We start from the raw sequence: 26,951 nt of genomic DNA, 5'->3' as shown, positions 1-26,951 counted from the left end.
GATTTTAAAGTTTAATCCTGGTAGTCTATTACTAAATTCTAACAGACCTTTGAAAATATTAGTTACAGTTAAAACTCACTTCTCACACAGTTCTTTTAAGTAAGTAAAGCTATTACCATATCTTACAAAGAAGTCTTGCTAGGACAAGCACTGTGGCTAATGCCTGTAATCCCAGCACTTTGGGAGCCTGAGGTGAGAGAAGTGCTTGCATCCAGGAATCTGAGGTTGCAGTCAGATATGATGATGCCTCTGCACTCTAGCTGGAGTACCAGAGTGAGACCCCATCTCAAAAAAGAAATTGCTGGCCAGAAGTGGTGGCACATGCCTGTAACCCTAGCCCTCTGGGAGGCCAAGGCAGGTGGACTGTTTGAGCTCAGGAGTTTGAGACCAGCCCAACCAAGAGCGAGACCTCGGTCTCTAAAAACAGCTGGGCATTGTGGTGGGCTCCTGGAGTCCCAGCTACTCAGGAGGCTGAGGCTAGAGGATCACTTGAGCCCAGGAGTTTGAGGTTGCTGTGAACTATGAGGTCACAGCACTTTTCCAGAGGCGAAAGTAAGACTTCGTCTCAAAAAAAAGAAAACAAACTGTTGACCTGTCTTCAATTAATCCTGTTGAACAAAAGAACTCTTGAAGAATAAATCTACTCAAGACATTTTCTATATAGCAATACAAAAACAACAAAAGGTTCATTCCTTTCCTTCTACCTATGTATTTATTTATTTGAGACGGTCTTGGTCTGTTGCCCAGGCTGCAGTGCAGTGGTGCAATCATTGCTCACTGCAGCCTTAAACTCCTGGGCTCAAGGAGTTCTCCCACTTCTGTCTCTCACGTAGCTAGCATTATAGGCTCTCACATAGCTAGCATTATAGGCTAATTTTTTTTTTTTTTTTTTAGAGAACCCCTAGATGCAAAATGTCAAACACACCAATATTTCTGCAGTGAAATAAATTAATATTTACACTGTGCATTATAATTAAAGACTATAAATAGCTTCAGTTCAGGTTACATTTTGTAGCCTAAGGAGTTGTAGCACCATTTATGAAGGAAGGAAACAAACAATCTTTGGCTTTCAGAGTTTTTTAGATTTCTAAATGGCAAATAAAGGGCTGTGGATGGACATGAGTTACTATCGGTATTACTGCTGGTATTCAGACTAGCCTTATACAAAGATAACTAAGATCCTGTATCTGCCTTTGAGAAGCACATGTATGGCTATTCATATGGTGAATCTAACTGAAACACAGATTAGTAGATAAGATTAGAAAGATCAAAACACTGGAAAGATGTTGAGGACAGAGCTGAGGACTAGAGATACACTGGCCAAGGTCTCAAGGTATTAAAGAAGAAATAGGTGGAAGAAAGGCAATCACAATCAGACATCTTGAACTGGGATATTATTCTCTCCTTTTCAGGGAACAATTGTTCTGTTAATAGTAGCCCCTTGGGGAGGTGCCTGTGGCTCAATGGAGTAGGGCGCCGGCCCCATATGCTGGAGGTGGCGGGTTCAAACCCAGCACGGGCCAAAAACTGCAAAAAAAACCCAAAAAACAAAAAACCAGCCCCTTGATTCCCTATCTTGACCCATTGAAAATTTGCAATTTATACTTAGAGCCTTAAGATGCTTTAGGACCATACTCTTCCTTCTCTCCTATCAGTGTCCAACAAAAGCTTGCTACTGCTTAGTCTCGGCTATACAAAGAGAAATATAGTGAATACTTCTGTAGCCCCATTTCCCAATTTCTGTTTCCTGTTTATCAACCCCTAACTTAAACACTGATGTTGCTATAGATTCTAGGAAGTTCTACCTCCTTGCTCTTCTGACATCTGATCGCAAGAGAATTTACCTACTTCCTGTCTTCTGCAGTCTTCCAAGAGGGTACATGGAACACAAGAAAAAGGTACAATAAGGTACACAGCTAAGAGTTTGAATCCAGTAATCTATGCATTTATAACTTATTTGCTTAAAGTAATCTGCTAACCCTGACTGACTAGGGTTCTAGGTCTTAAAATATGGATTTTCAACAAGTCAATCAAGGTCAAAACAGGTCTATAGACTTAAATAGAAAGCCAATGGACAAGACTAGGAAGAACATTGAAAATCTTAACTTTACATGGCTAAAACAAATACTAAAGTTGAACAACAAGCAACTAAACTCTATTTTCTCTAGTAGAAATGGCAGAGAAAATGTTGTTACATGAAAGCACATATCTGGGGTGGCGCCTGTGGCTCAAAAGGGTAGGGCGCCAACCCCATATGCCGGAGGTGGTGGGTTCAAACCCAGCCCGGGCCAAAAACTGCAAAAGAAAAAAAAAAAACCCAGCAGAAAACACATATCTGAGGGTGGTGCCTGTGGCTCAGTGAGTAGGGCGCCGGCCCCATATACCGAGGGTGGTAGGTTCAAACCTGGCCCCAGCCAAACTGCAACAAAAAAATAGCCAGGTGTTGTGGCGGGTGCCTGTAGTCCCAGCTACTTGGGTGGCTGAGGCAAGAGAATCACCTAGGCTGAGGAGTTGGAGGTTGCTGTGAGCTGTGACGCCATTGCACTCTATTGAGGGCGATAAAGTGAGACTCTGTCTCTGTCTCTACAAAAAAAAAAAAAGAAAAGAAAACACATATCTAAAAATATGACAATATAACATAAGTTTCTCCATTCCTAACTCCTTTGAGGAGTAAAAATGTTCAAAATCTGTAGACCTTTGTATTTTATTCTTGGTTTATCAGACCAGTTAAGACAACTGGATGAAGCACCAATGCTTACTCAGGTCTTTATTATTTATTTATTTAGACAGTTTCACTATGTTGCCCTCGGTAGAGGGCCGTGGCATCACAGCTCGCAGCAACCTTAAACTCCTGGGCTTAAGGGATTCTCTTGCCTCTCCTTCCCAAGTAGCTGGGACTACAGGTGCCCGCCAAAATGTGGGGCTATTTTTTGGTTAAAGTTGTCATTGTTTAGCAGGGGTTCAAACCCACCAGCCCTGGTGTATGTGGCTAGTGCCCTAACCACTGAGCTACAGGTGCCAAACCTAAAAATGAAAACTTTTAATTAGTAAGTATAGTTATCCACTCCCCAGACAATGCCATTTTAACTAAAGATAAAACTTTAGTTAAAAGTTGTTTTGTTAGTTACTTTTTAAAAACAAAGATTAGCTTCTCTAACATAAGGGAAGATAATGGTTAATTGCCTTAGTCCAAACCTCATCTTGGTCTGTATATATACAGTTCTTATCATCACTATGGAGTTTAGTTTATCTAAAAATAAGTGGAGAATTTAAATATTCACAATGGAGGCTCGGCACCTGTAGCTCAGTGGTTAGGGCACTGCAGATGTGAACCAGGCCTAGGCCTGCTAAACAATGACAAATGCAACAACAACAAAAATAAAAATAGTTAGGTGTTGTGGCGGGCACCTGTAGTCCCAGCTACTTGGGAGGCTGAGGCAAAAGAATCACTTAAGCCCGAGAGTTAGAGGTTGCTGTGAGCTGTGACGCCATGGCACACTACCAAGGGTGACATAATGAGACTCTGTCTAAAAAAAAAAAAAATTCACAATGGAGTCATCAGGAAAAAATGAATTCCTTCAATCTCATATACTATACATGGATGGTTTGAAGACTCTTCATTTCCTAGTCTAGACTCCAAGTGTTCAGAACTTGATTCTTCCTTCTTCACGTTTTATACACAATTAGTTGATCTAAAATGAATTCTCTTTGTTTTATATTTTTCTTGCTAGTATCACTGATAAATCTTACTGCAGAGGCCTACATCATGCAAGGATTTTAACTAGTCTCTTCTTCTTCTTTTTTTTTTTTTTTTTTTTGAGAAAGAGTCTCACTGTCGCCCTTGGTAGAGTACTGTGGTGTCACAGCTCACAGAAACCTCCAACTCTTGGGCCCAAGCGATTCTCCTGCCTCAGCCTCCCAAGTAGCTGGGACTACGGGCACCCACCACAACGCCCAGCTATTTTTTGTTGCAGTTGCCACTGGTGTTTTAGCTGGCCGGGGCCAGGTTTGAACCCACCGCCCTCAGTATATGGGGCCAGCGCCCTACACACTAAGCCACAGGCGTTGCCCAACTAGTCACTTCTTGGTGTGAAGCCATACGCTCTATTCTAATCTGTCAACTCCTTAGTTTGGCATTCAAGTACTTTCACTACCACTACAGCTTATTTTCCACTTCTCATATATGTGAATCATGCTGCACAGTTAAGTCAGGCTCTTCCTTAAACTTCATTTTGAACCTTCCTCAGGAAATGCCCTCACCGTTCTTCCATTTTCACCTAAATCCTTCTTATCCCTCAAAGCCCAACTTATGTCCTACCTCTTCTATAAGATGTTCTCCAATCCAAAGTTTATCAGTTCTGTATCCTTATTTTAGTTGGTAACGCATGAGCTAACACTAGACTCATCTATTTTTTTTTTTTTTAAACTGTTGTTACTTTCTTTTATTTATTTATTTTTTTTTTTTGGCCGGGGCTGGGTTTGAACCCGCCACCTCCGGCATATGGGACTGGCGCCCTACCCCTTGAGCCACAGGCGCCGCTCTAGACTCATCTATTTTTTACTTTGTGCCATTCTTTCTCACATATCCAAGCACATGGTAAGTCTTTTGAAAAAGGGTCCAAATCTTTCCCTTGGCCATCCCTCGTGTGACTATCACAGAATATATATTTTGTTAAGACTCATTGTGTGAAAGGAAAAGATACTAACTCCATCTTGCTCTGTATCATTCAGATATATATTTCCCAACCTTTTCAATCAAAATTGGGACTTAATCCCAGGATTGGTAAAATTTAAGCCATGATTTTTGGTGAACACCCCTATTTTCATGAAAAGCTTGATCTACCTTAAAAAGAAATAACTTAAGTTTATTTAAGAAAGTTCCTCATTTAAGATGAGTCATATGTTTGTATTTGGGGAAAAAGGTGATGTGCGTCAGGGTGCTCTTGTTCACTTATTTATCTATCTTTAAAAGTCTTGATTTATCAACTCACCTATTACATGGGCAGACACAAAGGCCACAGCACTTGTTGAGTTCCGTTAAAGTCTTCTCTGCCTCTCTCATGTCTTTATTTATTTGGTCCATGCCTTCTTCTATGCGATTTAGTTGTTCTAAGAATAAGTTGTGGAAGTTACATTTTGTGTTACATTCAGAGTCGACCAGAAAATGCTATTATTATGGAGTACCAAACCTTAACCTCACATCCACCAACAACCTACCACAGTGAATGTATCAATGTCAGAAGGTATTACAAGCTGTTAAACATGAAAATAGTCTCTCACACACTGATCCTGAGGCAGCTGGTCTCTTACATAGAAAGATTTGTTCTGTACAGTAGGAGCATGTGAGGGTTATTTAGAGATCACCCTTACAATGAAGTTAAGTGTACTCTGACCAGTTTAGATTCCCAGAATTTCTAATTTTTTTTTCTTTTGAGACAGAGTCTCAAGCTATCACCTGGGTAGAATGCTATGGCATCATAACTCACAGCAACCTCCAATTCTTGAGCTTAAATGATCCTCTTGCCTCAGTTTTTCTATTTTTAGTAGCGATGAGGGTCTCACTTTTGTTCAGGCTGAGTCTTGAACTCATGAGCTCAAGCAATCCACCTGCATTGGCCTCCCAGAGTGCTAGGATTATAGGCACGAGCCAACGTGCCCAGCTAGCATTTCTAATTTAATAGGCTCAAAACCTGAGGGTTGTCACAAAATTAATAAAAACTACACTAGATTACTCAGGATCAACTCAAATGATTCCAAGTTCATCTCAATTTTGACTTATTTTAGGATCTTATTTGATTTCTGAGGATGATGTAAGTATATATATGTCTTATTACACATGCCCAATGCACACAATAACCCAGGCTGGTCTAACCCATACTTCATATACAGTTGGGCATTGTTGCTCCCTATCACTAATAGACAGTGAACATGACATAATTCACATCAGAAAAAAAAGTAAACATATCACTCTTATCTATAAAGGAAAGACACTTCCAAAAGCTGAAATTTATATGTGGCTTATTTGATAGGGCTTTTAAGAATGATTCAGTCAAAAGGGTTTCTGCCAATGACTTCAACTCACCCCCTTGTTCATCCAGCATAGTGATGGTCTTGATTCCTGCATCCTGAGACTTAAAGAAGGAAAAAAAGCTGATAGTACAAAAAAACAAATCCATAACAACAGAAACAAAACCTGCAAGAACTGAAAAACAACAAACAAGGTAAAACCATTTAGAAACAAGTTCTCTCAAGAGTTACAGACAGAAATAATATTCTTAAACCAACACACTTTAACATTAATCCCCCAAAATAAATAAGTCACGAAGTCATGATGAATTAATCTTCTTGTCATATTCCAATACTGTCAATGGGAAAAATGGAAAAGGCCTGTTAGTGTATGGTTTGACAATTTCAGCGATTGCTGGTTTGAAATAATAAAGTGTATTGATACAATATCCTTTAACAACAATTCCAGCTAGTGGTATTAGGATCTTTCCTACAAACTTCTATATTTAATGATTAAACACTTTCTTACCTCAATGGCTAAACCCAGGATTCTTCTTGTACTTTCCAGAGACTAGGAAAAAACACTGTATTTTAGCATTCCAAAATATGTAGCAACCTTCCCCCCCTCAAAACAAAACAAAGCAAATCTCATCAAAGGTCATATTTATGATGCTACTCCCTTTAAAACAAAACAAAGAAAGCTGATTATTTTTTGGTCATTTTCTTCCATATATTCCTTGAGAGAAAATTTGGACAGTAGACTTGATAGGAGTCACAAAAATTATATGGAGTCATAAAATTTAATGTAAGGTAGAAACGTAAGTGTACTACACAGACATCAGAAAATCATTAAGTAAAAATAAAAGTCCAGAATTCCTCAGATACATAGTATCTTTGTTGCAAGTAACTGTTAACTAATGACTATCTAAAAACATGCCAAAAGGGCGGCGCCTGTGGCTCAAAGGGGTAGGGCACCAGCCCCATATGCCAGAGGGGTCAGGTTCAAACCCAGCCCCAGTCAAAAAAAAAAAAGCCAACAAATTGTTCTCTTACTTATTCAGTTCTTTGGTGAGTTGAACTCACCAAAAGAGCTAGCAATGGCAGTATGGGGCAAATGTATTCTTTGACATAAAAGGACTAGGAAGAAGCCAAAATGGCCTCCAGGAAGGCCTTCTCATCCCTCCAGTGTGAAAACTGAAATAGAATTACTTATTCTAAGCAAAACATTTACCTCATCAGTAACCTGGTGTGCTCTCTGCTGAATTTCTTCTGATGACAGATTATCCATAATTAATCAAAACTCTTATCAGGCCAGAAATGGAAATGCGGATATTCTATAAAAATAAAAATACACAAAAGTCTGTGTGAGCAAAGCATGTAGATTCAGGGTGGCGCCTGTGGCTCAAGGAGTAGGGCGCCGGTCCCATATGCTGGAGGTGGTGGGTTCAAACCCAGCCCCGGTCAAAAAAAAAAAAAAAAAATGTAGATTCATAAAATTTAGGTAGTTGTCAGGAAAACAAGATTAAAGAGTTTATGTCTGCATGTCTCTACCTACATGAAAGGTAAAGAATTATGACAGAGGGAGGCCAAATGGACATTTAATGCTAGTTAGTACCAAAGGTGAATCAGGGGTGGGGGGGTGCCTGTACCTCAGTGGTTAGAGTGCCAGTAGCAAAGGTGGCAGGTTCGAACCTGGTCTGGGCCTGCTAAATAAACAGCACCTGTAGCTCAGTGGTTAGAGCGTCAGCCACATACACCAAGGCTGGCGGGTTCGAACCCAGCCTGGGCCTGCTAAACAATAATGACAACTGCAACAAAAAAGTGGCTGAGTGTTGCAGTGGGTGCCTATAGTCCCAGCTACTTGGCGGGCTGAAGCAGGAGAATCACTTAAGCCCAAGACTTTGAGGTTGCTGTGACCTGTGACGCCACAGCACTCTACCCAGCGTGACAGCTTGAGACTCTGTCTCAAAAAAAAAAAAAAAAAAATTAAATTAAAAGAAATAAATAAAAAGAAAAAAAAGGTGAATCTACAAACACAGGTTTTAGGACTTGTAGTGAAGTACTCTTTTTCCAATAGGAGGGGTCTCTCTACTTTAAGAAGCAAGGCATTATTGGAAGACTTTAAAAGACTACTCCCGAGTAGCTGGGACTACAGGTGTCCACCACAGTGCCTGGCTATTTTTTTGTTGCAGTTCTCATTGTTGTTTAGCTGGCCCAGGCTGGGTTCAAACCAGCCAGCCTCGGTGTATGTGGCTGGCGACCTACCCACTGAACTATGGGCACCACCTAAAATTAATTCTTGATTATACGACATCCTTCATATGTCTGAATATGGAAAAGCAATAAAGTGAAGAAAAGTCCAAGTTAATATCATGATTCAAAGTCATGTGCCTAAAGAGCACAGGAAACATTTCTAAAATATGCCAGTTGCCCAGGCTACTCATTGGACAAAATGAAATACTTTTATTCTTTGGGGGCAAGACATGATTGCAAGAGGGACTTTGCCTAACAAATGCAATCAGTGTAACCTGGCTTATTGTACCCTCAATGAATCCCCAACAATAAAAAAAAGAAATACTTTTATTCTTTTTTAAATTTTTGTATTTTTTTTTTTTTTGAGACGTCTCACTATGTTGCCCTCAGTAGAGTGCCATGGCATCACAGCTCACAGCAACCTCAAACTCTTGGGCCCAAGTGATTGTCTTTCCTCAGCCTCCCAAGTAGCTGGGACTACAGGGGCCTGCCACAATGCCCAGCTATTTTTTGGTTGTAGTTGGATTCAAACTCGCCAGCTCCTGTGTATGTGTCCGGCACCCTAGCTGCAGAGCTATAGGCGCCAAGCCGAAATACTTTTATCTTAACAAGAAAAGGGGGTTAGTGCCCATAGCACAGTGGTATGGCACCAACCACATACACCAAGGCAGGCAGGTTAGAGCCAGCTAAACAACAATGACAACTGCAACAGAAAATAGCCAGGCATTGTGGCAGGCACCTCTGGTCCCAGCTACTTGGGAGGCTTGAGGCAAGAGAATTGTTTCAGCCCAGGAGTTTGAGAGTGCTGTAGACATGCCCCCCACATTACTTGTGCTGTTTGTTGTTTTAGTGAAATCCCTAAGAAACCAAACAATTATTCTCTTCTACATAGTAACTCAGAAACAGAAGACCTCATAGACATCCAAGCTAAAAAAGGAAGCATTTAGTAGGTGCTATTCAGTACTACTCTTCTGGATTCCTCTTTGAGCACTGTGTTCTAATAAGCACTGTTTGACAGATCTATATTTTCTTTCCTTTGTTATATTTGCTAGCTTTGCATTAAATTTTTGAAAAGTCATTTATTAAACCTCTTTGTCAATGACATAAATTCTGCTTCATATTCTGGATTTACCCCTAGACCTCTGGGAATGGCTGGAGGTTTTTTTTTTTTTTTGAGACAGAGTCTCACATTATTGCCCCAGCTAGAGTGCAGTGGCATCATCATAGCTCACAGCAACCTCAAACTTTTAGGCTCAAGTGATCTGCCTGCCTCAGTGTATGTGGCTGGTGCCCTACCCATAGGGTTGGGACTACATGCTTAAACCACTGTGCCTGGCTCACTTTTCTATTTTTCAGTAGAGACAGAGTCTTGCTCTTGTTCAGGGTGATCTTTAACTCCTGGCCTCATGCAATCCCCCCTCTGGCCTCCCAGAGTGGGAAAGTTACAAGTGACAGCCACCACCCCCGGCTTGGAGACATTTTTGATTGTCACAACTTGGGAAGGAGGAGATGGTTACTACATCTAACGGGTAGAGGTCAGGAAAGCAGCTAAACATCCTGTAAGTTCCTCAGGAAAACTCTCCAACAAAGAATAACTGGCCCTTGGCGGTGCCTGTGGCTCAGTGGGTACGGTGCCAGCCCCATATACTGAGGGTGGTGGGTTCGAACCCAGCCCCGGCCAAACTGCAACAAGAATAACCTAGCCCAAAATGTCCAAGTGCCTAGGTGAGAAACTCTGCCATGGAGTATACACACTGATACACAGGGAACCTATTTACCTGGGAATGAAAGTCTTGGAGGGCAGAGGGTTTTGTTTTATCTGGGTTTCTCTAACACTTAACAAGATGTGACAGTAGGTACTCTGAAAATGCCTATTGAGCGAGCAAATAAGTAGAAAAACAGGGTATACTCTCAAAGGCTTTAACTGGGGCTTAGAAACAAAGCTATATATAACAGTAGCACAAACCCTGCAGTAGAAAGTACAAACCAAAAACTGCCATTGCATGTACATAATCTGGAATGGCTTCCTAGTCATATACAAATAAATCTTTTCAGTCTTTTTTAATAGATTCACTCCTGACCATGACTTGTAGTAGAATCATCTCTGATGACACTAAAACCAACTATATACATTCCCAGTACAAAAAGACATTACAATTAAGGTCCTGTTTATAATTCCACTGTCACAGCTATCTGTTTTAAGGTTTAGGATTTTGAGGCCTGGCGCAGTGGTCCATGCCTCTAATTCCAGCACTATGGGAGGCCAAGGCAAGAAGATCACTTGAAGCCAGGAATTTGAGACCAGCCTGGAAAACATACCAAGACCCCCATCTCCACAAAAAATTAAAAAAATAACTGGGCATGGTGGCATATTCCTGTAGTTCTAGTTACTTGAGAGGCTGAGGCAGGATGATTACTTAAGCCCTGGAGTTCAAGGCTGCAGTGAGCAACGATCATGCCACTATTTCAATCAGTAATACCCCTCAGGTTACTACTGGCCTTTGTAAATCTGCTCAGAAGTGTCTGAGAGAGTATAAAATAGAATTTATAGGGCGGCGCCTGTGGCTCAAGGAGTAGGGCGCCGGTCCCATATGCCGGAGGTGGTGGGTTCAAACCCAGCCCCGGCCAAAAAACCAAAAAAAAAAAAAAAAAAAAAATGAGTAAAATAGAATTTATAGCTCTACTCATATTTATTACTTGCATAAGTTTTTTTCTCATGGAATCAAGAAGTTTACCCAGAAAGTTAGAGAAGACAGAATTGAATTGATGGAGGTGGGGTAAAAAACTAAACATCATTTAATACAAAGATACCATTAAATTTACTTTTCTCAGATTTAATCCAATAGAATAAATATCTGTTAACTTTCCAATGCTCTTGGAAATTTAGTCTACTATGCTAATTGTGTACCTTTGAGGGGAAAATGCAACATTTTTCTCAGTCCTTTCACAGCCTAGTTCTCTTACCATGGTTCACTTGTGCTTATCAGAAAACTCCTAATTTAACTTTCTTAACTTCTATTTTAACCTTGGCAGGGGAAGAAATGTTTACCGAGTACCTATTATGCGTCATATACTCTACTAAGTATTTATATACAACATTATCTCCATTATACCATTTTATAGATGGGGAAGCTAAGGCTCAGTTTAAGTAAGTTTCCCTAATGTGACTGAGTCAGGGAAGAGCAGATTTATTATTCTACCGTGGATCTACTTTCTACTAAGAATAGTTCATGGTCTGGTAAATGGTCTTACTGTAGACTGTACCCCAATAACAAGAAAGAGGTCATGTGAAGCTGCCGAAAGTTAGAAAACAGGCTAAGCAACCCCAACCTGATGACTCATTTCAAAATTTCAAATGCAAACCATAATAAGATGATGAAATCTTATCTCTTCCACAGACTCAAATAAGATAAATTTTCTTTCTTTTTTTTTGAGAAAGAGTCTCACTTTGTAGCCTTTGGTAGTGTGCTGTGGCATCATAGCTAACAGCAACCTCAAACTCCTGAGCACAAGTGATTCTCTTGCCTCAGCCTCCTGAGTGGCTGGGACTATAGGCGCCTGCCACAACACCCAGCCATTTTTATTTATTTATTTATTTTATTTATTTTTTATTTTTTATTTTTAAATTTTTTTTTTTTTTTTTTTTTTGTGGTTTTTGGCTGGAGCTGGGTTTGAACCCGCCACCTCCGGCATATGGGACCGGCGCCCTACTCCTTGAGCCACAGGCGCCGCCCATACCCAGCCATTTTTAGAGATGAGGTCTCCCTCTGGCTCAGGCTGGTCTCAAACCTGTGAGCTCGGGCAATCCAACCGCCTCAGCCTCGCAGAGTGCTAGGATTATAGGCATGAGCCACCGTGCCTGGCCCTAAGATAGTTAAATTGAAAGAATAGATAGATCAGAATAATCACAGTTTTCAGCTGCCTTCCAGTATTTTAGAACTTGAAAATATCTACACTGATTTTAAAAATGAAAATAAGACCATTGGAAAGAAATACACAAAACAAAGTCCTTGAAACAAAGCCTTAAATAAAATAAGGCTTTGGAACATACATAGAACTTTATTCATAAAACTGGGGGGTCACAGTTTTATGAAAGAATGCCTTCAATCATTATCATTTCCACAGGGTCCTCCCCAAAATGATTATTTTATTTTATTTATTTCATCTTTTGAGATGGAGTCTCACTTCGTCACCTCTGGTAGAGTGCTGTAGCATCACAGCTCACAGTAAGCTCAAATTCCTGGGCTTAAGCGATTCTCTTGCCTCAGGCTCCCAAGTAGCTGGGACCACAAGCGCTTGCCACAATACCCGGCTATTTTTAGAGATGGCGTTTCAATTTTGCTCAGGCTGGTCTCGAACCTGTGAGCTCAGGCAATACATCTCCTCAGCCTCCCAAATTGCTAGGATTATAGGCATGAGCCACCGCGCCCAGACTAAAAAAAAAATTATTAATTATTTTTGAAAGTTCAAAGCACAGTAAGTATATTCTTTTCTTTGATCAACATAATTTAAGTGTGCCGTGGAAGTTTAACTATAGGATCAAGTGTGCTGTGAGATTAAAAACGGTTGAAAAACACTGCTCTTGGGCGGTGCCTGTGGCTCAAGGAGTAGGGCGCCGGTCCCATAGGCTGGAGGTGGTGGGTTCAAACCCAGCCCCGGCCAAAAAAAAAAAAAAGAAAAACACTGCTCTTAGAGGCTCATGCTGTATCCCAGATTAATTAAATAAGAACCTGTGGTGGGGGGAGGGAACCCCCCAAGCATTAGTCTTATTTATTTTATTTTATTTTATTTTTTTGAGAGAGAGTCTCACTTTGTTGCCCCCTGGTAGAGTTCCATAGCATCATAGCTCACAGGAACCTCAGACTCCTAAACTCAGGCAATCCTCCCACCTAGGCCTCACAGAGTGTTAGGATTACAGGCGTGAGCCATGGCACCTAGCCCATCATTAGTCTTTTATAAAGCTTCACAGTAGATTCCAATGTATAGCTAAGCCAAGGTTGAAAACCACTATTTTAGACATAGAAAAATGTCTATGTCTAACATGGCAGAAGGTATCACATGGCCAAGAGCAACTACGAGAGGGGTCTGAGCACAGCATTTTAGAAAGAATATGCCCCTGCAATACTAAACCCAATCTTGTGGGTAGCTACATCAATCTACTTATGAAAGTGGTACTCCATGACCAGAACACCTCCCATTAGCTCCATGGGCTAACACCACCACATCAAATTTCCAACAAAAAAACGTTAGGGGAAACATTTATTTTATTTTTATTTTTTTGTAGAGACAGAGTCTCATTTTATGGCCCTCTGTAGAGTGCCGTGGCCTCACACAGCTCACAGCAACCTCCAACTCCTGGGCTTAAGCGATTCTCTTGCCTCAGCCTCCCGAGTAGCTGGGACTACAGGCACCCGCCACAACGCCCGGCTATTTTTTGGTTGCAGTTTGGCCGGGGCCGGGTTTGAACCCGCCACCCTCGGTATATGGGGCCGGCGCCTTACCGACTGAGCCACAGGCGCCGCCCAAAGATTTCTTTTTTTTTTTTTTTTTGGTAGAGACAGAGTCTCACTGTACCACCCCCAGGTAGGGTGCCGTGTGGTCACACGGCTCACAGCAACCTCTAACTCTTGGGTTTACGTGATTCTCCTGCCTCAGCCTCCTGAGCAGCTGGGACTACAGGTGCGCGCCACAACACCCGGCTATTTAGGGGAAACATTTAAATGGTAGCAATTACTCTTGTTAATCTTAGGATATTCATAAATATCAATCCCATTGTTATAACTAATATGAAAATTTTAAGAGCTACCAGTCTTATCATTTAAATGACTTTACTAAAAATACTAAATTTGACTACAAAAGATAGAGGATACTATTTGTTAATATTAATTCAATGATAACAAGATAAGAGACAAATTGAACTATAAACTGCTGTCTATTTTTGCTACCAATCTATCATGGGGAATTCATTAATTTAGTTAATGAATATCTATTGACTCTACAATATAATAGGTATTATGAGAATTGCTATAGACAGAAAAATGAATAAAACAACCATCATTCCCTTTCTTTGGCTAGCTCCTGCTTCTTTGTTCTTGAAGATGTACCTTAATCGTTGTCTTCTCTAATACATCACAATGTATTCTCATTATCACAGAAAGAAGAGATAAATCAACAATTAAAATGGCAAATGAGGGAGGCGCCTGCGGCTCAAGGAGTAGGGCGCTGGTCCCATATGCCGGAGGTGGCGGGTTCAAACCCAGCCCTGGCCAAAAAACCACAAAAAAAAAAATAAATAAATAAAATGGCAAATGATAAGTACTTAAGAGGACATACAGGAGAGTTATCAGAGAACCTGATGCTTGATCACTATATAAGAAGATGGTTGAGTACGAGTTATCCAGCCACGTAAAAGCTGGAGGAGTAATAGATGTTTAAGAAAGAGAAGGAGAATGGTGGTGCCTGTGGCTCAAGGAATAGGACACCAGCCCCATATGCCAGAGGTGGCAGGTTCAAACCCAGCGCTGGCCAAAAACTGAAGAAAAAAAAAAGAAAGAGAAAGAGAATGTGCAAAGGCCCTGTGGTTTGGGGAAACATGGAAACTTAAGGGAAACAGCTGTCAGTTATTGCACATGTATATTAAAAAAAAGTCAAAATTAAAGATTTATGGATATTTGAGGGGGAAAACACCCAATAGAAAATAAAATGTAGCCAACAAACAAGAAAGAAAAAAAAAAGAAAAAACCACTATTTTATATGTAAGGGGTTTTTTTGTTTTGTTTTATTTTGTTTTGTTTTTTAAAGAGATAGGGTCTTGCTCTGTCATCCAGGCTATAGTGCAATGGACGATCATAGTTTACTGCAGCCTTGAACTCCTGGGCTCAAGCTATACTTCCACCTGAGTCTCCCACGTAACAGGAACTACAGGTATGCACCACTGAGCTTTGATGGTTTCTCTTTAAGAATTTATTTTTTTGGCCAGGCGAGGTAGCTCATGCCTATAATCCTAGCACTCTGGGAGACTGAGTTGAGTGGATTGCTTGAGCTCACCCTTTCCAGACCAGCCTGAACAAGAGTGAGATGCTGTCTCTAAAAATAGCCAGGCATTGTGGCAGCAGGCACCTGTAGTCCCAGCTACTTGGGAGGCTGAGGCAAGAGAATCGCTTCAGCCCTAGAGTTTGAGGTTGCTGTGAACTGTGACACCAGAGCACTCTACCAAGGGCAGCAAAGTGAGACTCTGTCTCAAAAACAAAAAAAGAATTTATTTTGGGCGGCGTCTGTGGCTCGGTGAGTAGGGCGCTGGCCCCATATGCCGAGGGTGGCGGGTTCAAACCCAGGCCTGGCCAAACTGCAACAACAAAAAAAAATAGCTGGGCATTGTGGGCGGGCGCCTGTAGTCCCAGCTGCTTGGGAGGCTGAGGCAAGAGAATCGCGTAAGCCCAAGAGTTAGAGGTTGCTGTAAGCTGTGTGACGCCACGGCACTCTACCCGAAGGCGGTACAGTGAGACTCTGTCTCCACAAAAAAAAAAAAAAAAAAAAAAAAAAGAATTTATTTTTTTTCTCCTACATTGAAAAGTTAAAAATATTCACACAGAAATGATGGGTATTCGCTCAACTGATGTTTTTTGAATATTCCAGAATACTCTAGGCTAAAAAGACATTAAGCTCTAATTAGGAAATTTAATTCTTCCTGAAGATATTAGGTAAGGTCTCATTTATGTTAATGGTAGTTTCCTCTTTTTACTTCCTCTCTCAAGTTTCTTTTCTACCTCTTTTTACATGAACTTTATATATTTTTTAAGCAGGGGAAAAGAAATGGGGAAGCACAACTTTAACCATTCTTATATAAAGATCCCCTAAATATGCAAATATAATAAGTATATCCCAGAATCATGTTTCAAAGTACACTGAAGAATAAAGATCAGGAACTAAAACCAGACCAAAATTACATTTCACTTTTACAGAGGTACTATTATAAGTTAACTGCTTAATGTTCAACACCTGGTCTTCAAGTTCCTGTCAACCTTGGAACTTCCACAATTCTCTCTTAAGGAACCCGAGCATAATCCTGGAAAGGCAGATGGAGGTTTGATTGTAATCTATTACATTAACCTTGTCTATAAAAACAGCTGTGAAGAACAAAAAGTGGATACTCTATAACAGTGATTTTCAACTGGTGTGCCACAAAAATTTTTAAAGATGATTAATTATTTTTGACAGAAGTTTAAACCTTAGTAAGTATATTCTTTTTTTACTTGTATTTTTAATTAATTAATTTATTTTTTATTGTTTGGGATTCATTGACCATACAAAGAATTAGGTTACATTGATTGCATTTGTTAGATAAAGTCCCTCTTATAATTGTGTCCCGCCCCTTTTTCTTTTTTTGAGATAGTCTCAAGCTGTTTGTGTGCTCTGGGTAGAGTGCTGTGAGGTCATAGTTCACAGCAACCTCAAACTCATGGGCTCAAGCGATCCTCCTGCCTCAGTTTTTCCATTTTAGTAGAGACGGGAGTCTCACTTTTGCTCAGGCTGGTCTTCAACTCATGAGCTCAAGGAATCCACCGCCTCGGCCTCTCAAGTGCTAGGATTACAGGCCATGAGACACTGAGCCCAGCTTTTTCCTCCTCTTTTTGATCAACATAATTTAAGTGTGCCACAGAAATTTAATTTTAGGTTCAAGTGTGCCATGAGATAAAAAAGGTTGAAAACCCCTGGTATATAAAAAAGATAAGAAAAAGGCTAAAAGAGGCAGAAGCTAGCAATCTATACAGGATAGAGAAACAACCTAGCAAACATTAAGTATGGTATCTGACAGGGAAATACCATATGTACAGTGGGGAACAAGGGCAGGGATTCACCCTGCCTAGATGAAATATTCACCTAAACCATCCAATTATTTTAGCTCTGATTCCAAGATCACTTAGATGCTTTCTGGTTAGCTTCTCAAATATTCTATACCAGGAGTCAGAAGCTATATACAGAGAACATAAGCACTCAAATCCCTGGAAAAGAATATCACCTACAGAACATTATAAAAGCAGTATTCTTTTTCTTTGGCCGGGGCTGGGTTTTGAACCCACCACCTCCGGTATATGGGGCCGGCGCCCTCCTCCTTGAGCCACAGGAGCCATCCACAGTATTCTTGTTTATATAAAGAGAAATATAGGCTCGGCGCCTGTAGCACAGTGGTTACGGTGCCAGCCACATACACCAAAGTTGGAGGATTCAAACCTAGCCCAGGCCAGCTAAGCAACAACGAAAAATAGTGGACGTTGTGGCAGGTGCCTGTAGCCCCAGCTACTGGGGAGGCTGAGGCAAGAGAATTGCTTGAGCCCAGGAGTTTGAGGTTGCTGTGAGCTGTGATGCCACAGTACTCTACCGAGGGCGACATAGTGAGACTCTGTCTCAAAAAAAAAAAAAAGAGCAATATAGTACAGTGGGTAAGTGTTCAATATTTGGAAGCATAATGCTTTTATTTATTTATTTTTTTTTTTTTTGAGATGGAGTCTCACTATGTCACCCTTGGTAGAGTACCATAACGTCACAGCTCACAGCAACCTCAAACTCCTGGGCTCAAGCGATTCTCTTGCCTCAGCCTCCGGAGTAGCTGGGACTACAGGCACCCGCCACAGTGCCCGGCTATTTTTTTGTTTGTTTGTTTTTTTAGCAGGCCCAGGCTTGGTTCAAACCCACCAGCCCTGGTGCATGTAGTCAGTGCCCTACCCACCACCAAAGCATAATGATTTTATTTTTATTTATTTATTTATTTATTTTTTGTAGAGATAGAGTCCCACTTTATGGCCCTCGGTAGAGTGCCGTGGCCTCACACAGCTCACAGCAACCTCCAACTCCTGGGCTTAAGCGATTCTCTTGCCTCAGCCTCCCGAGTAGCTGGGACCACAGACGCCCGCCACAGCATAATGATTTTAGATCCCAACTATTGAATCCTCACTAAATGAGAATGACATCAATGCTTACTTCAAGGGCTGTTATATGGATTGAGTTAATTTATGCACAACACTTAGAATAGTGCCTGGTACATAGTGCTTAATAAGGCTATAATAATTTTTTTTTTTTTTTAGCCTCCCTGGTTGCCCTCAGTAGAGTGCCGTGGCATCACAGTTCATAGCAACCTCCAGCTCTTGGGCTTAGGCCACAGCTCATAGCAACCTCCAGCTCTTGGACTTAGGCAATTTTCTTGCCTCAGCCTCCCAAGTAGCTGGACTACAGGTGCCCACCACAAGCTATGATAATTTTTCATAATAATTATTAAACATCTCTCATGTTTTTGATTTGTGTGGATCAAAATCTAAGTATGATCAACTCCAAAACAATGTAAGATTTTAAATTACCGAAGAAGTGGCACAATGTAAAGCCTCAGTGGTCAGGCAGGAATGTAACATGTGTATGGTATAGAGGGGGCAGGGTCGCTTTAAAAGACAGACAGAGCCAGGTGGGGTGGCTTATCCTTATAATCCCAGCAATTGGGTGGTGGTGGAGGGGTTCTGAGGGAAGTCAATCACTGAGTCCAGGAGTTCAAGGCTGCAGTAAACCCTGATTGTACCAATGAACTCTACTCTAGGTGACAGAGCTAGATCCCATCTCTTAAATTTTTTTAAATATTTTTTTCTTTTTAAAATTTTTAAAATTTTATAAAAAGGCAGACAGAGGGGCTTTAAATACTATACCAAGAAGTCTGAATTTTATTTTATGTTTTTTAGAGACAGAGCCTCACTGTGCTGCCCAGACTAGTCTTGAACTTCTGGTCTCAAGAGATCATCCTGCCTCAGCCTCCTGAATGGCTTGGACTATGGGCCTGTGCCACCACATCTGGCTTGATTTCTATATTATTTTAATTTACATTAAATTAACATATATATATATATTTTTATAAGGATTAAGAAGCCATCTAAAGTAATCGTAACACCATCTTCTAGTAATTCACCAAAATGACAAACACAAAGGGAAAGAAGAGAGGCACCCCATACGTGTTCTCTGGGGCTTTTATTTACTTTTTATTTTTATTTACTTGTTTATTTATTTATTTTTTGTACGAAAGGTTTTTATTGGTGAGGGAGGGATGCTGCAGTGAAGCACCAAGGAGGAGAGAAAAGAATATTTACTTTTTTTTTTTTTTTGAGACAGAGCCTCAAGCTGTCACCCTGGGTAGAGTTCCGTGGCATCACAACTCACAGCAACCTCCAACTCCTGGGCTCAAGTGATTCTCCTGCCTCCACCTCCCAAGTATCTGGGACTACAGGTGCCCACCACAATGCCTGGCTATTTTTTGTTGCAGCCATCATTGTTGTTTCGTGGGCCCAGGCTGGATTTGAACCCGCCAGCTCAGGTGTATATGGCTGGCACCCTAGCCGCTTGAGCCACAGGCGCCAAGCCATATTTTTATTTTTTTGATACAGAGTCTAACTTTGTCACCCTTGCTAGAGTGCTGTGGTGTCCCAGCTCACAGCAACCTCAAACTCCTGGCTCAAGTGATCTTCCTGCCTCAGCCTCCCAAGTAGAAGGGCCTACAGGCCCCTGCCACAACTCCTGGCTATTTTTAGAGATGAGGTCTGGCTCTGGCTAAGGCTGGTCTCCAACATGTAAGCCCAAGCGATCCACCCACCTCGGCCTCCCAGAGTGCTAGCATTACGGGTGTGAGCCACCGCACCCAGCCTCTATAGGCCTTTTAGCAAACGTGGAGTTGTTCCTTTGGCCACATACATGTGAATCTACAAGAAAGGTGATATTGTAGACATCAAGGAAATGGATACTGTTCAAAAAGGCATGCCATACAGGTGTTACCACAGCAAAACTAGAAGAGTCTACAATGTTACCCAGCATGCTGTTGGCATTGTTGTAAACTAATAAGTTAAGCGCAAGATTCTTTCCAAGAGAGGGCGGCCCCTGTGGCTCAAGGAGTAGGGTGCCGGTCCCATATGCCGGAGGTGGCGGGTTCAAACCTAGCCCCGGCCAAAAACCACAAAAAAAAAAAAAAAAAAAAAAGATTCTTCCCAAGAGGATAAATGTTCATATTGAGCATATTAAGCATTCTCAGAGTCCCAATAGCTTCCTAAAACATGTTAAGGAAAATGATCAGAAAAAGAAGGAAGCCAAAGAGAAAGGTACCTGGCTACACCTGAAGGGCTATCTTGCTTGGAACCCATGGAAAGGAGCCTGAGCTCCTGGAACCCATTCCTTATGAATTCATGGCATATAGGTGTACAGCATTAGCATACAGGAAAACCAAGAGAATCAGTTGAGCAGGAGCATAAAGTGCTGGAACCTATTCCCCACAAATTCATGGCATACATAGTAGGTGTACAACATAGCACACAGGATAACCAAGAGGACCAATGGAACAGGAACATAAGGTGCTGGAACCTATTCGCCATGAATTCATGGCATAATAGGCATGGCAAGCTTTGTCACATTCAATGGAAAGGCGCCTCTCCAAGCTGCTGGAACCTTTTCCCTATGAATTCATGGTATAATAAGCATTAAAAATAAAAGCATCCCGTAAAAAAAAAAAAAAAAAAAATTAGGCCAGGCACAGTGGCTCACGCCTGTAATCCTAGCACTCTGAGGGTGAGGCGGGTGGATTGCCTGAGCTCACAGGTTCGAGACCAGCCTGAGCCAGAGAGAGACCCCCGTCTCTTAAAAAAAATAGACAGATGTTGTAGTGGGCACCTGTAGTCCCACCTAACTACTCAACGAGGCTGAGGCAAAAGAATCACTTGAGCCCACGAGTTGCTATAACACGAAAGCACTCTACTGAGGGCAACAAAGTGAGACTTTGTCTCAAAAACAAACAAACAAACAAAAAAAAAACTAATTGCAGGCTCAGCATCTGTAGCTCAAGTGGCTAAGGCGCCAGCCACATACACCAGAGTTGGCAGGTTTGAATCCAGCCCGGGCCTGCCAAATAATAATGACAACTACAACCAAAAAAATAGCCCAGCATTGTGGCAGGCACCTGTAGTCCCAGCTACTTGGGAGGCTGAGGCAAGAGAATCGCTTAAGTGATTGGAGGTTCGATGAGTTGGAGGTTGCTGTGAGCTATGACGCCACGGCACACTACCCAGGGTGACAGCTTGAGTCTGTCTCAAAATAAATAAATAAATAATTGTAATTGCCAAAATATTGTCAAAATAAATTTAAAACAAACTTTAAATGTAAGTTATAAGAACTCACAAAAATCAGTGAGGGAATTCCAGAAAAATATATATCAGTGATTTAAATACAGTATTTTAGTATCAATACAATCTAAATTGAAAAGAAAACCAAAGCTGGGTGTGGGGACCCATGCTTACAATCCTAGCACTCTGGGGTGCTGAGGCCAGAGGATACCTTGAGCTCAGGAGTTCAAGACTAGCCTGAGTAAGAGCGAAATCCCATTCCTACTAAAATAGAAAAAATTACACAGGCATCTGGTGGGGCACCTGTAGTCTCAGTTATTCGGGAAGATGAAGGAGGAGAGTCACTTGAGCCTAGGAGTTTGAGGGCTAGGTTGACACCACAGCACTCCAACCTGGGCAACAGAGTCTCAAAAAACAAACAAACAAAAACCTAAACCAAAATGCCAGTGAATTTAAATGAGTGCAAATAGAATCTCTTTACTTCCGATATTGAAAAAGCCACATTTCATGCTATTTCCTGGCTCCATAATCCACTTCCTCCAATTGTTCCAGGAACTGGATCTGTCTGTTTCAAGTCCTTCCCTACCACAACAGAAAGAGCAGTCCTTGACATCTGCTCCTGTGTCAACTTATAGATCTGGAAACAAAATACAATACTGGAATTAAAAATTTAGCACCCTTGAATACAAGCAACATTATGTATTATAAACGCTAACACATACATAATGCAGAGTATAAACATAGCCCCAACATAGATGTCCAGAATGTTTGAGATACAGGAACCAAAAGAGGGTAAAAAGGCCTTACCTCAGGAAAAAAAAGAGAGAGCAATTGATTTCACAAAAATGTTAAAGAGCAAACATCCTCTTTCTTTCCCTTTGCTTTTCTAATCTACTTTCATCTGGTGCAACCAGATAAGTTTGCTAGTATTATGTCACAGTAATGAATACCATCACAGGGCTCACAGAATTTTCAAGCCCATTGGTCTTAGTCCAATCTTCTTTTTATTTTAAAAATGATATCAGTAGCCAGGCATTGTAGTCTGTAATCCCAGCTGTTTGGGAGGCTGAGGGAAGAGAATCACTTAAGCCTAAGAGTTTGAAGTTGCTGTGAGCTATGATACCAGGGCAACATAGTGAGACTTTGTCTCAAAAAAAAAAAAAAATTATATCAGGCTCAAAGCAGTATTTTTCAAAGTGAAAAGCAAGAACATGATTTTAGCTATTAGCTGTTACGTATTGGAAGGTGTGTGTTTTATAGTTATATATTATAATGTGTACTAGGAAAATGGTATAAAATACATCAAAATCACGATTTCACAGATTATCACTTTAGAAGAGACTAAAGTTAAAGAAATGTTCGTAAAAGATGAAGTAAGCACAGCACAATGGCTTACACCTGTAATCCTAGTACTTTGGGAGACCAACATGGGAAGATAGCTTTTTTTTTTTTTTGGTTTTTGGCCAGGCCTGGGTTTGAACCTGCCACCTCCAGCATATGGGACTGGCGCCCTACTCCTTGAGCCATAGGGGCCGCCCAGGAAGGTAGCTTGAGGTCAAGAGTTGGGAGAACAGTCTGAGCAACAGAGTGAGACCTTGTCTCTACAAAAATAGAAAAAAGGAGCCAGGTGTCCTGGGAGGCACCTGTAGTCCCAGGTACTCAGGAGGCGGAGGCAGTAGATCACTTGAGCCCTGTGGTTTGAGATTGCTATAAGGTAGGCTGATGCCATGGCACTCTAGCCTGGGCAACAGAGACTTTGTCTCAAAAAAATAAAATAAAATACCCTAGCAAGATGGGTAAGTATTTAAGTGGCAGGCCAAGTTATATGATCATTTACTTTCACATGTCCTGTCACAGGAGTATTGTAACCTGAGAAGAGATGTTTCTCCTACTTGCTATTTAAATGAATGCATTATTTTTCATTACCACTTGCCAAAAGAATGACAAAGAATCACTTGATGACTTAAGAATCAACTTTGCTGGTCGTAGAATATTAATTTTTCTTACTTTGCTATAAAATATCCTAAGATTAGATTTCAAAGTATTGTAGCTAATGATGTCATCTGAATTTCAAGTGTAGTGTTTTTCAGGACAGGGAAGAAGGCAAGAACGTGGAAGAACCATGTTTATCCAGCTATCTCTGCACTATTAGTATTTTACTGGGACATTTAAAACCAACCTTAGGGGCAGCGCCTGTGGCTCAGTGGGTAGGGCGCCGGCCACATATACCGAGGGTGGTGGGTTCAAACCTGGTCCGACCAAACTGCAGCAAAAAAATAGCCAGGCATTGTGGTGGGCGCCTGTAGTCCCAGCTACTAGGGAGGCTGAGGCAAGAGAGATCGCCTAAGCCTAAGAGCTGGAGGTTGCTGTGAGCTGTGACACCAGAGAACTCTACCGAGGGCGATAAAGTGAGACTCTGTCTCTACAAAAACAAAGCAACCTTAATTGTGTAGCAGGGCAGTTGGAGTTATATCACTCTCAATTTTTGAAATATCTGCTATTTAGAAGCTACACTGCTTCCACAAGGCTTAGGGAACACTGTCAGAAAGCTGCCAGTATCCAAACTTCCTTCTCTCTCTCCCAGTTGCCATCTCATCACCCCCACACCAGATAACAAACAAGAAAAAGACAAAAAAAAAATAAAATAAAATACCCTCTTAAGATGGGTAAGTATTTAAGTGGCAGGCCAAGTTATATAGGTATATAGACGAGGCCTTCTTGTCTTTTTTCCCTTTTTTTTTTTTTTTTGTCTTTCAGTTCCCTTCTATCAGTTGCCTTTCCTAACACTGTGGTGACTAATGATATAAAAAGAAACGAGGTGAAACAGCACTTTACAGTACTTTCCCCTTCCCTCAACTACTCCAACCCGAATTGTGAAACTCATTCTTTGATCCTTTTCTTCGTGTATCAAAGCGGTCAGGTAAGTAAGGGCGGACTTTCCTAGACAGCAAGGGCTATCCAATACCATGAACTTCAGAGTCCTCCTCCAAACAATTATCTCACTGATCACTAGAGTGATCACTAAAGTCACCATTCAGTCTATGAATCTCAACCACAGCAACACAGTAGGGGTGAGAAGGTGGGCGTTTATCTCTGCTTGGTTTCGAGGATGGGTTCAGGGAACCACCACCCCGCCACCTTTCCGCCGCCAGCTCCTCCACAGTCTCCTGGCCCCTTGCGTCCTCTCTCGCGGCCGGATCCGCCGAGTCCGGGCCAGAGCGCCCCTCCTCCCCTTAAGTCTGACCCCATCAACTTTTCAACCGTCACGATATACTCTTTCTCCACTGGACATACCCCCAGTCTTCACCCCGGCCAGCTCCCGCAGTCCTACTCCTGAAGGCTCACCAAGCACTTCCGGTCACCACTCTGCAGCCACTGCCACTCGGACACTACCAGACCGGACCTGGAGCTGCGCCCTTGTCGCGCCTGCGCGCACCGAGCCTTCGCGCTCGCGCAGTGCCTGCGTGGACACACCTCTGCAGTTGGAGCCAATCACTGTGCGGGGGCTTTAAATCTCCCTGCCACGCAGGCTGAGAGCCCGGAACTCACCGGTTAACTGGATAGATTTCACACCCGCCCGAAAATGGGAGGTGTTCGCGCAGCAAACTTTTACCCGGAGCAAAGCGTTTGCCAGGCACTGCGAAGGGTGAACGTTGAGGGAGAGAGGGCGAGTGAGATTCCTTCCCTACACAGGGTCTAGATTTTAACTTCTCTAGATTGAGAAGCAGATATGGAAACAAATTACAGTGGGTAGAATACAGTGCATAGTACATGGAAAATCCAAGGCCCCTTTGGCTTACAGTGACCAAAGTGTTTTGTTTTTAGGGGTGTCTGGAAAGGTTCATGAAGAAAGTGACTTGAGTCAAGAAGAATAAGTAGGAATTTCCCTCCGCCCGGAAGGAGATAGAGTTTTCTCCTTTTTCTTTTTTTTGAGACAGTCTCACTTTGTTGCCCTCGGTAGAGTGCCGTAGTGTCATAGCTCACAGCAACCTCAACTCTTGGGCTCAAGCGATCCTCTTGCCTCAGCCTCCCTAGTAACTGGGACTACAGGTGCCCACCACAACGCCCAGCTATTTTTTGTTTGTTTCTTTAGCAGGCCTGGCCGGTTTGAACCCATCAGCCCCAGAGCCTGTGGCCGGCGCCCTAACCACTAAGCCTTGGACGCCCGGAGAGGAGAGTTTTCCAGGCTGTGGGAACAGCCTATGTCACATAGTGCCTTCTGGACATTTCTCGTAGTTCATCCTTGTTAGAAGTTTAGCGTTCGCTAAACGTTTAGCATTAGAAGTTTAGCGCTCGCCACATATTCCTGGGTATAGAGGAAAATACGTTTTGTTTTGTGAGACCCAGTGTCACTTTGTCGCCCTCAGTAGTGTGGTGGCCTCATAGCTCACAGCAATCTCAAACTCTTGTGCTTAAGCAATTCTCTTGCCTCAGCCTCCCCAATAGCTGGGACTACTAGCCCTAACATAGCACCGGGCTATTTTTAGAGATGGGGGTCTCACTCTTGCTCAGGCTGGTCTCTAACTCCCGAGCTCAAGCAATCCACCCACCTCGGCCTCCCGGACTGCTAGGATTACAGGCATGACCCACAACACTTGGCCTTTTAAAAAATTTGTTTTAATATGCTTTCAAAGGCCAACAATAGCCAGATCTTGGAAGGTCTTTGAATTTTGGACTAGAGAGCTTACACTTTATGCTATGGCCACTGAGCTATTGGAGGTTTTTGTTTTTTTTTTTTTGTAGAGACAGAGTCTCACTTTATGGCCCTCGGTAGAGTGCTGTGGCCTCACACAGCTCACAGCAACCTCCAACTCCTGGGCTTAAGTGATTCTCTTGCCTCAGCCTCCCGAGTAGCTGGGACTACAGGCGCCCACCACAACGCCTGGCTATTTTTTGGTTGCAGTTTGGCCGGGGCCGGGTTTGAACCTGCCACCCTCGGTATATGGGGCCGGCGCCTTACTGACTGAGCCACAGGGGCCACCCCGCTATTGGAGGGTTTTAACAGAGTGGATGATTATTATAAATCACAGGCTCTATCACAGGAATGCTTCCACACACCTCTTAAGAATAAAACAAAGTGCTGGAAATCAAGAAAAGAGTGTTTCAAAGATAAGTTGTTTATTCCTAAAGGATCAAGAAAGATGAAGCCTACAAAATGTTTTTTGAATTCAGTAACACGGAGGTTATTGGTAATTAAATAAAAGCTGTTTAGTGAAATAATAGGGTTGAAAAGTAGATTATAATAGTTTGGCGAGCAGGGAGAGGAAGAAATGGGGACGGATTGCAGAATACTTTTGGAAAGTTTGGCCTTGAAAGGGAGGAAGGAGGCGGCGCCTGTGGCTCAGTCGGTAAGGCGCCGGCCCCATATACCGAGGGTGGCGGGTTCAAACCCGGCCCCGGCCAAACTGCAACCCAAAAATAGCCGGGCGTTGTGGCGGGTGCCTGTAGTCCCAGCTACTCGGGAGGCTGAGGCAAGAGAATCGCTTAAGCCCAGGAGTTGGAGGTTGCTGTGAGCTGTGTGAGGCCACAGCACTCTACCAAGGGCCATAAAGTGAG

General features: G+C 42.1%; 1 protein-coding gene across 4 annotated transcripts in view; it reads right to left on the bottom strand.

The window, feature by feature from the left end:
• The window catches only part of SNAP23 (synaptosome associated protein 23), a 37,338-nt gene extending 12,464 nt beyond the window's left edge, over nucleotides 1-24,874 (bottom strand). For 3 of the 4 annotated variants that reach the window (XM_053593643.1, XM_053593645.1, XM_053593646.1), the window contains exons 1-5: nucleotides 24,690-24,817; nucleotides 7,238-7,340; nucleotides 6,536-6,577; nucleotides 6,083-6,131; nucleotides 4,992-5,109 (exon numbers count right to left, since the gene is read on the bottom strand). In XM_053593643.1, coding sequence (XP_053449618.1) covers nucleotides 4,992-5,109; nucleotides 6,083-6,131; nucleotides 6,536-6,577; nucleotides 7,238-7,294 — 266 coding nt within the window. In that variant the 5' untranslated portion in view covers nucleotides 7,295-7,340; nucleotides 24,690-24,817. Of the gene's footprint in view, nucleotides 1-4,991; nucleotides 5,110-6,082; nucleotides 6,132-6,535; nucleotides 6,578-7,237; nucleotides 7,341-24,689 lie in introns of all 4 variants that reach the window. The other variant, XM_053593644.1, reaches the window with a different exon arrangement.
• Between the last annotated feature and the right edge of the window lie 2,077 nt (nucleotides 24,875-26,951).

Source organism: Nycticebus coucang, chromosome 6 (genome assembly GCF_027406575.1).
Source record: "Nycticebus coucang isolate mNycCou1 chromosome 6, mNycCou1.pri, whole genome shotgun sequence".
NCBI classification, from domain to species: Eukaryota; Metazoa; Chordata; class Mammalia; order Primates; family Lorisidae; genus Nycticebus; species Nycticebus coucang.
The sequence above is the reverse complement of the archived record's forward strand: the minus strand, read 5'-3'. Positions and strand labels throughout refer to the sequence as shown.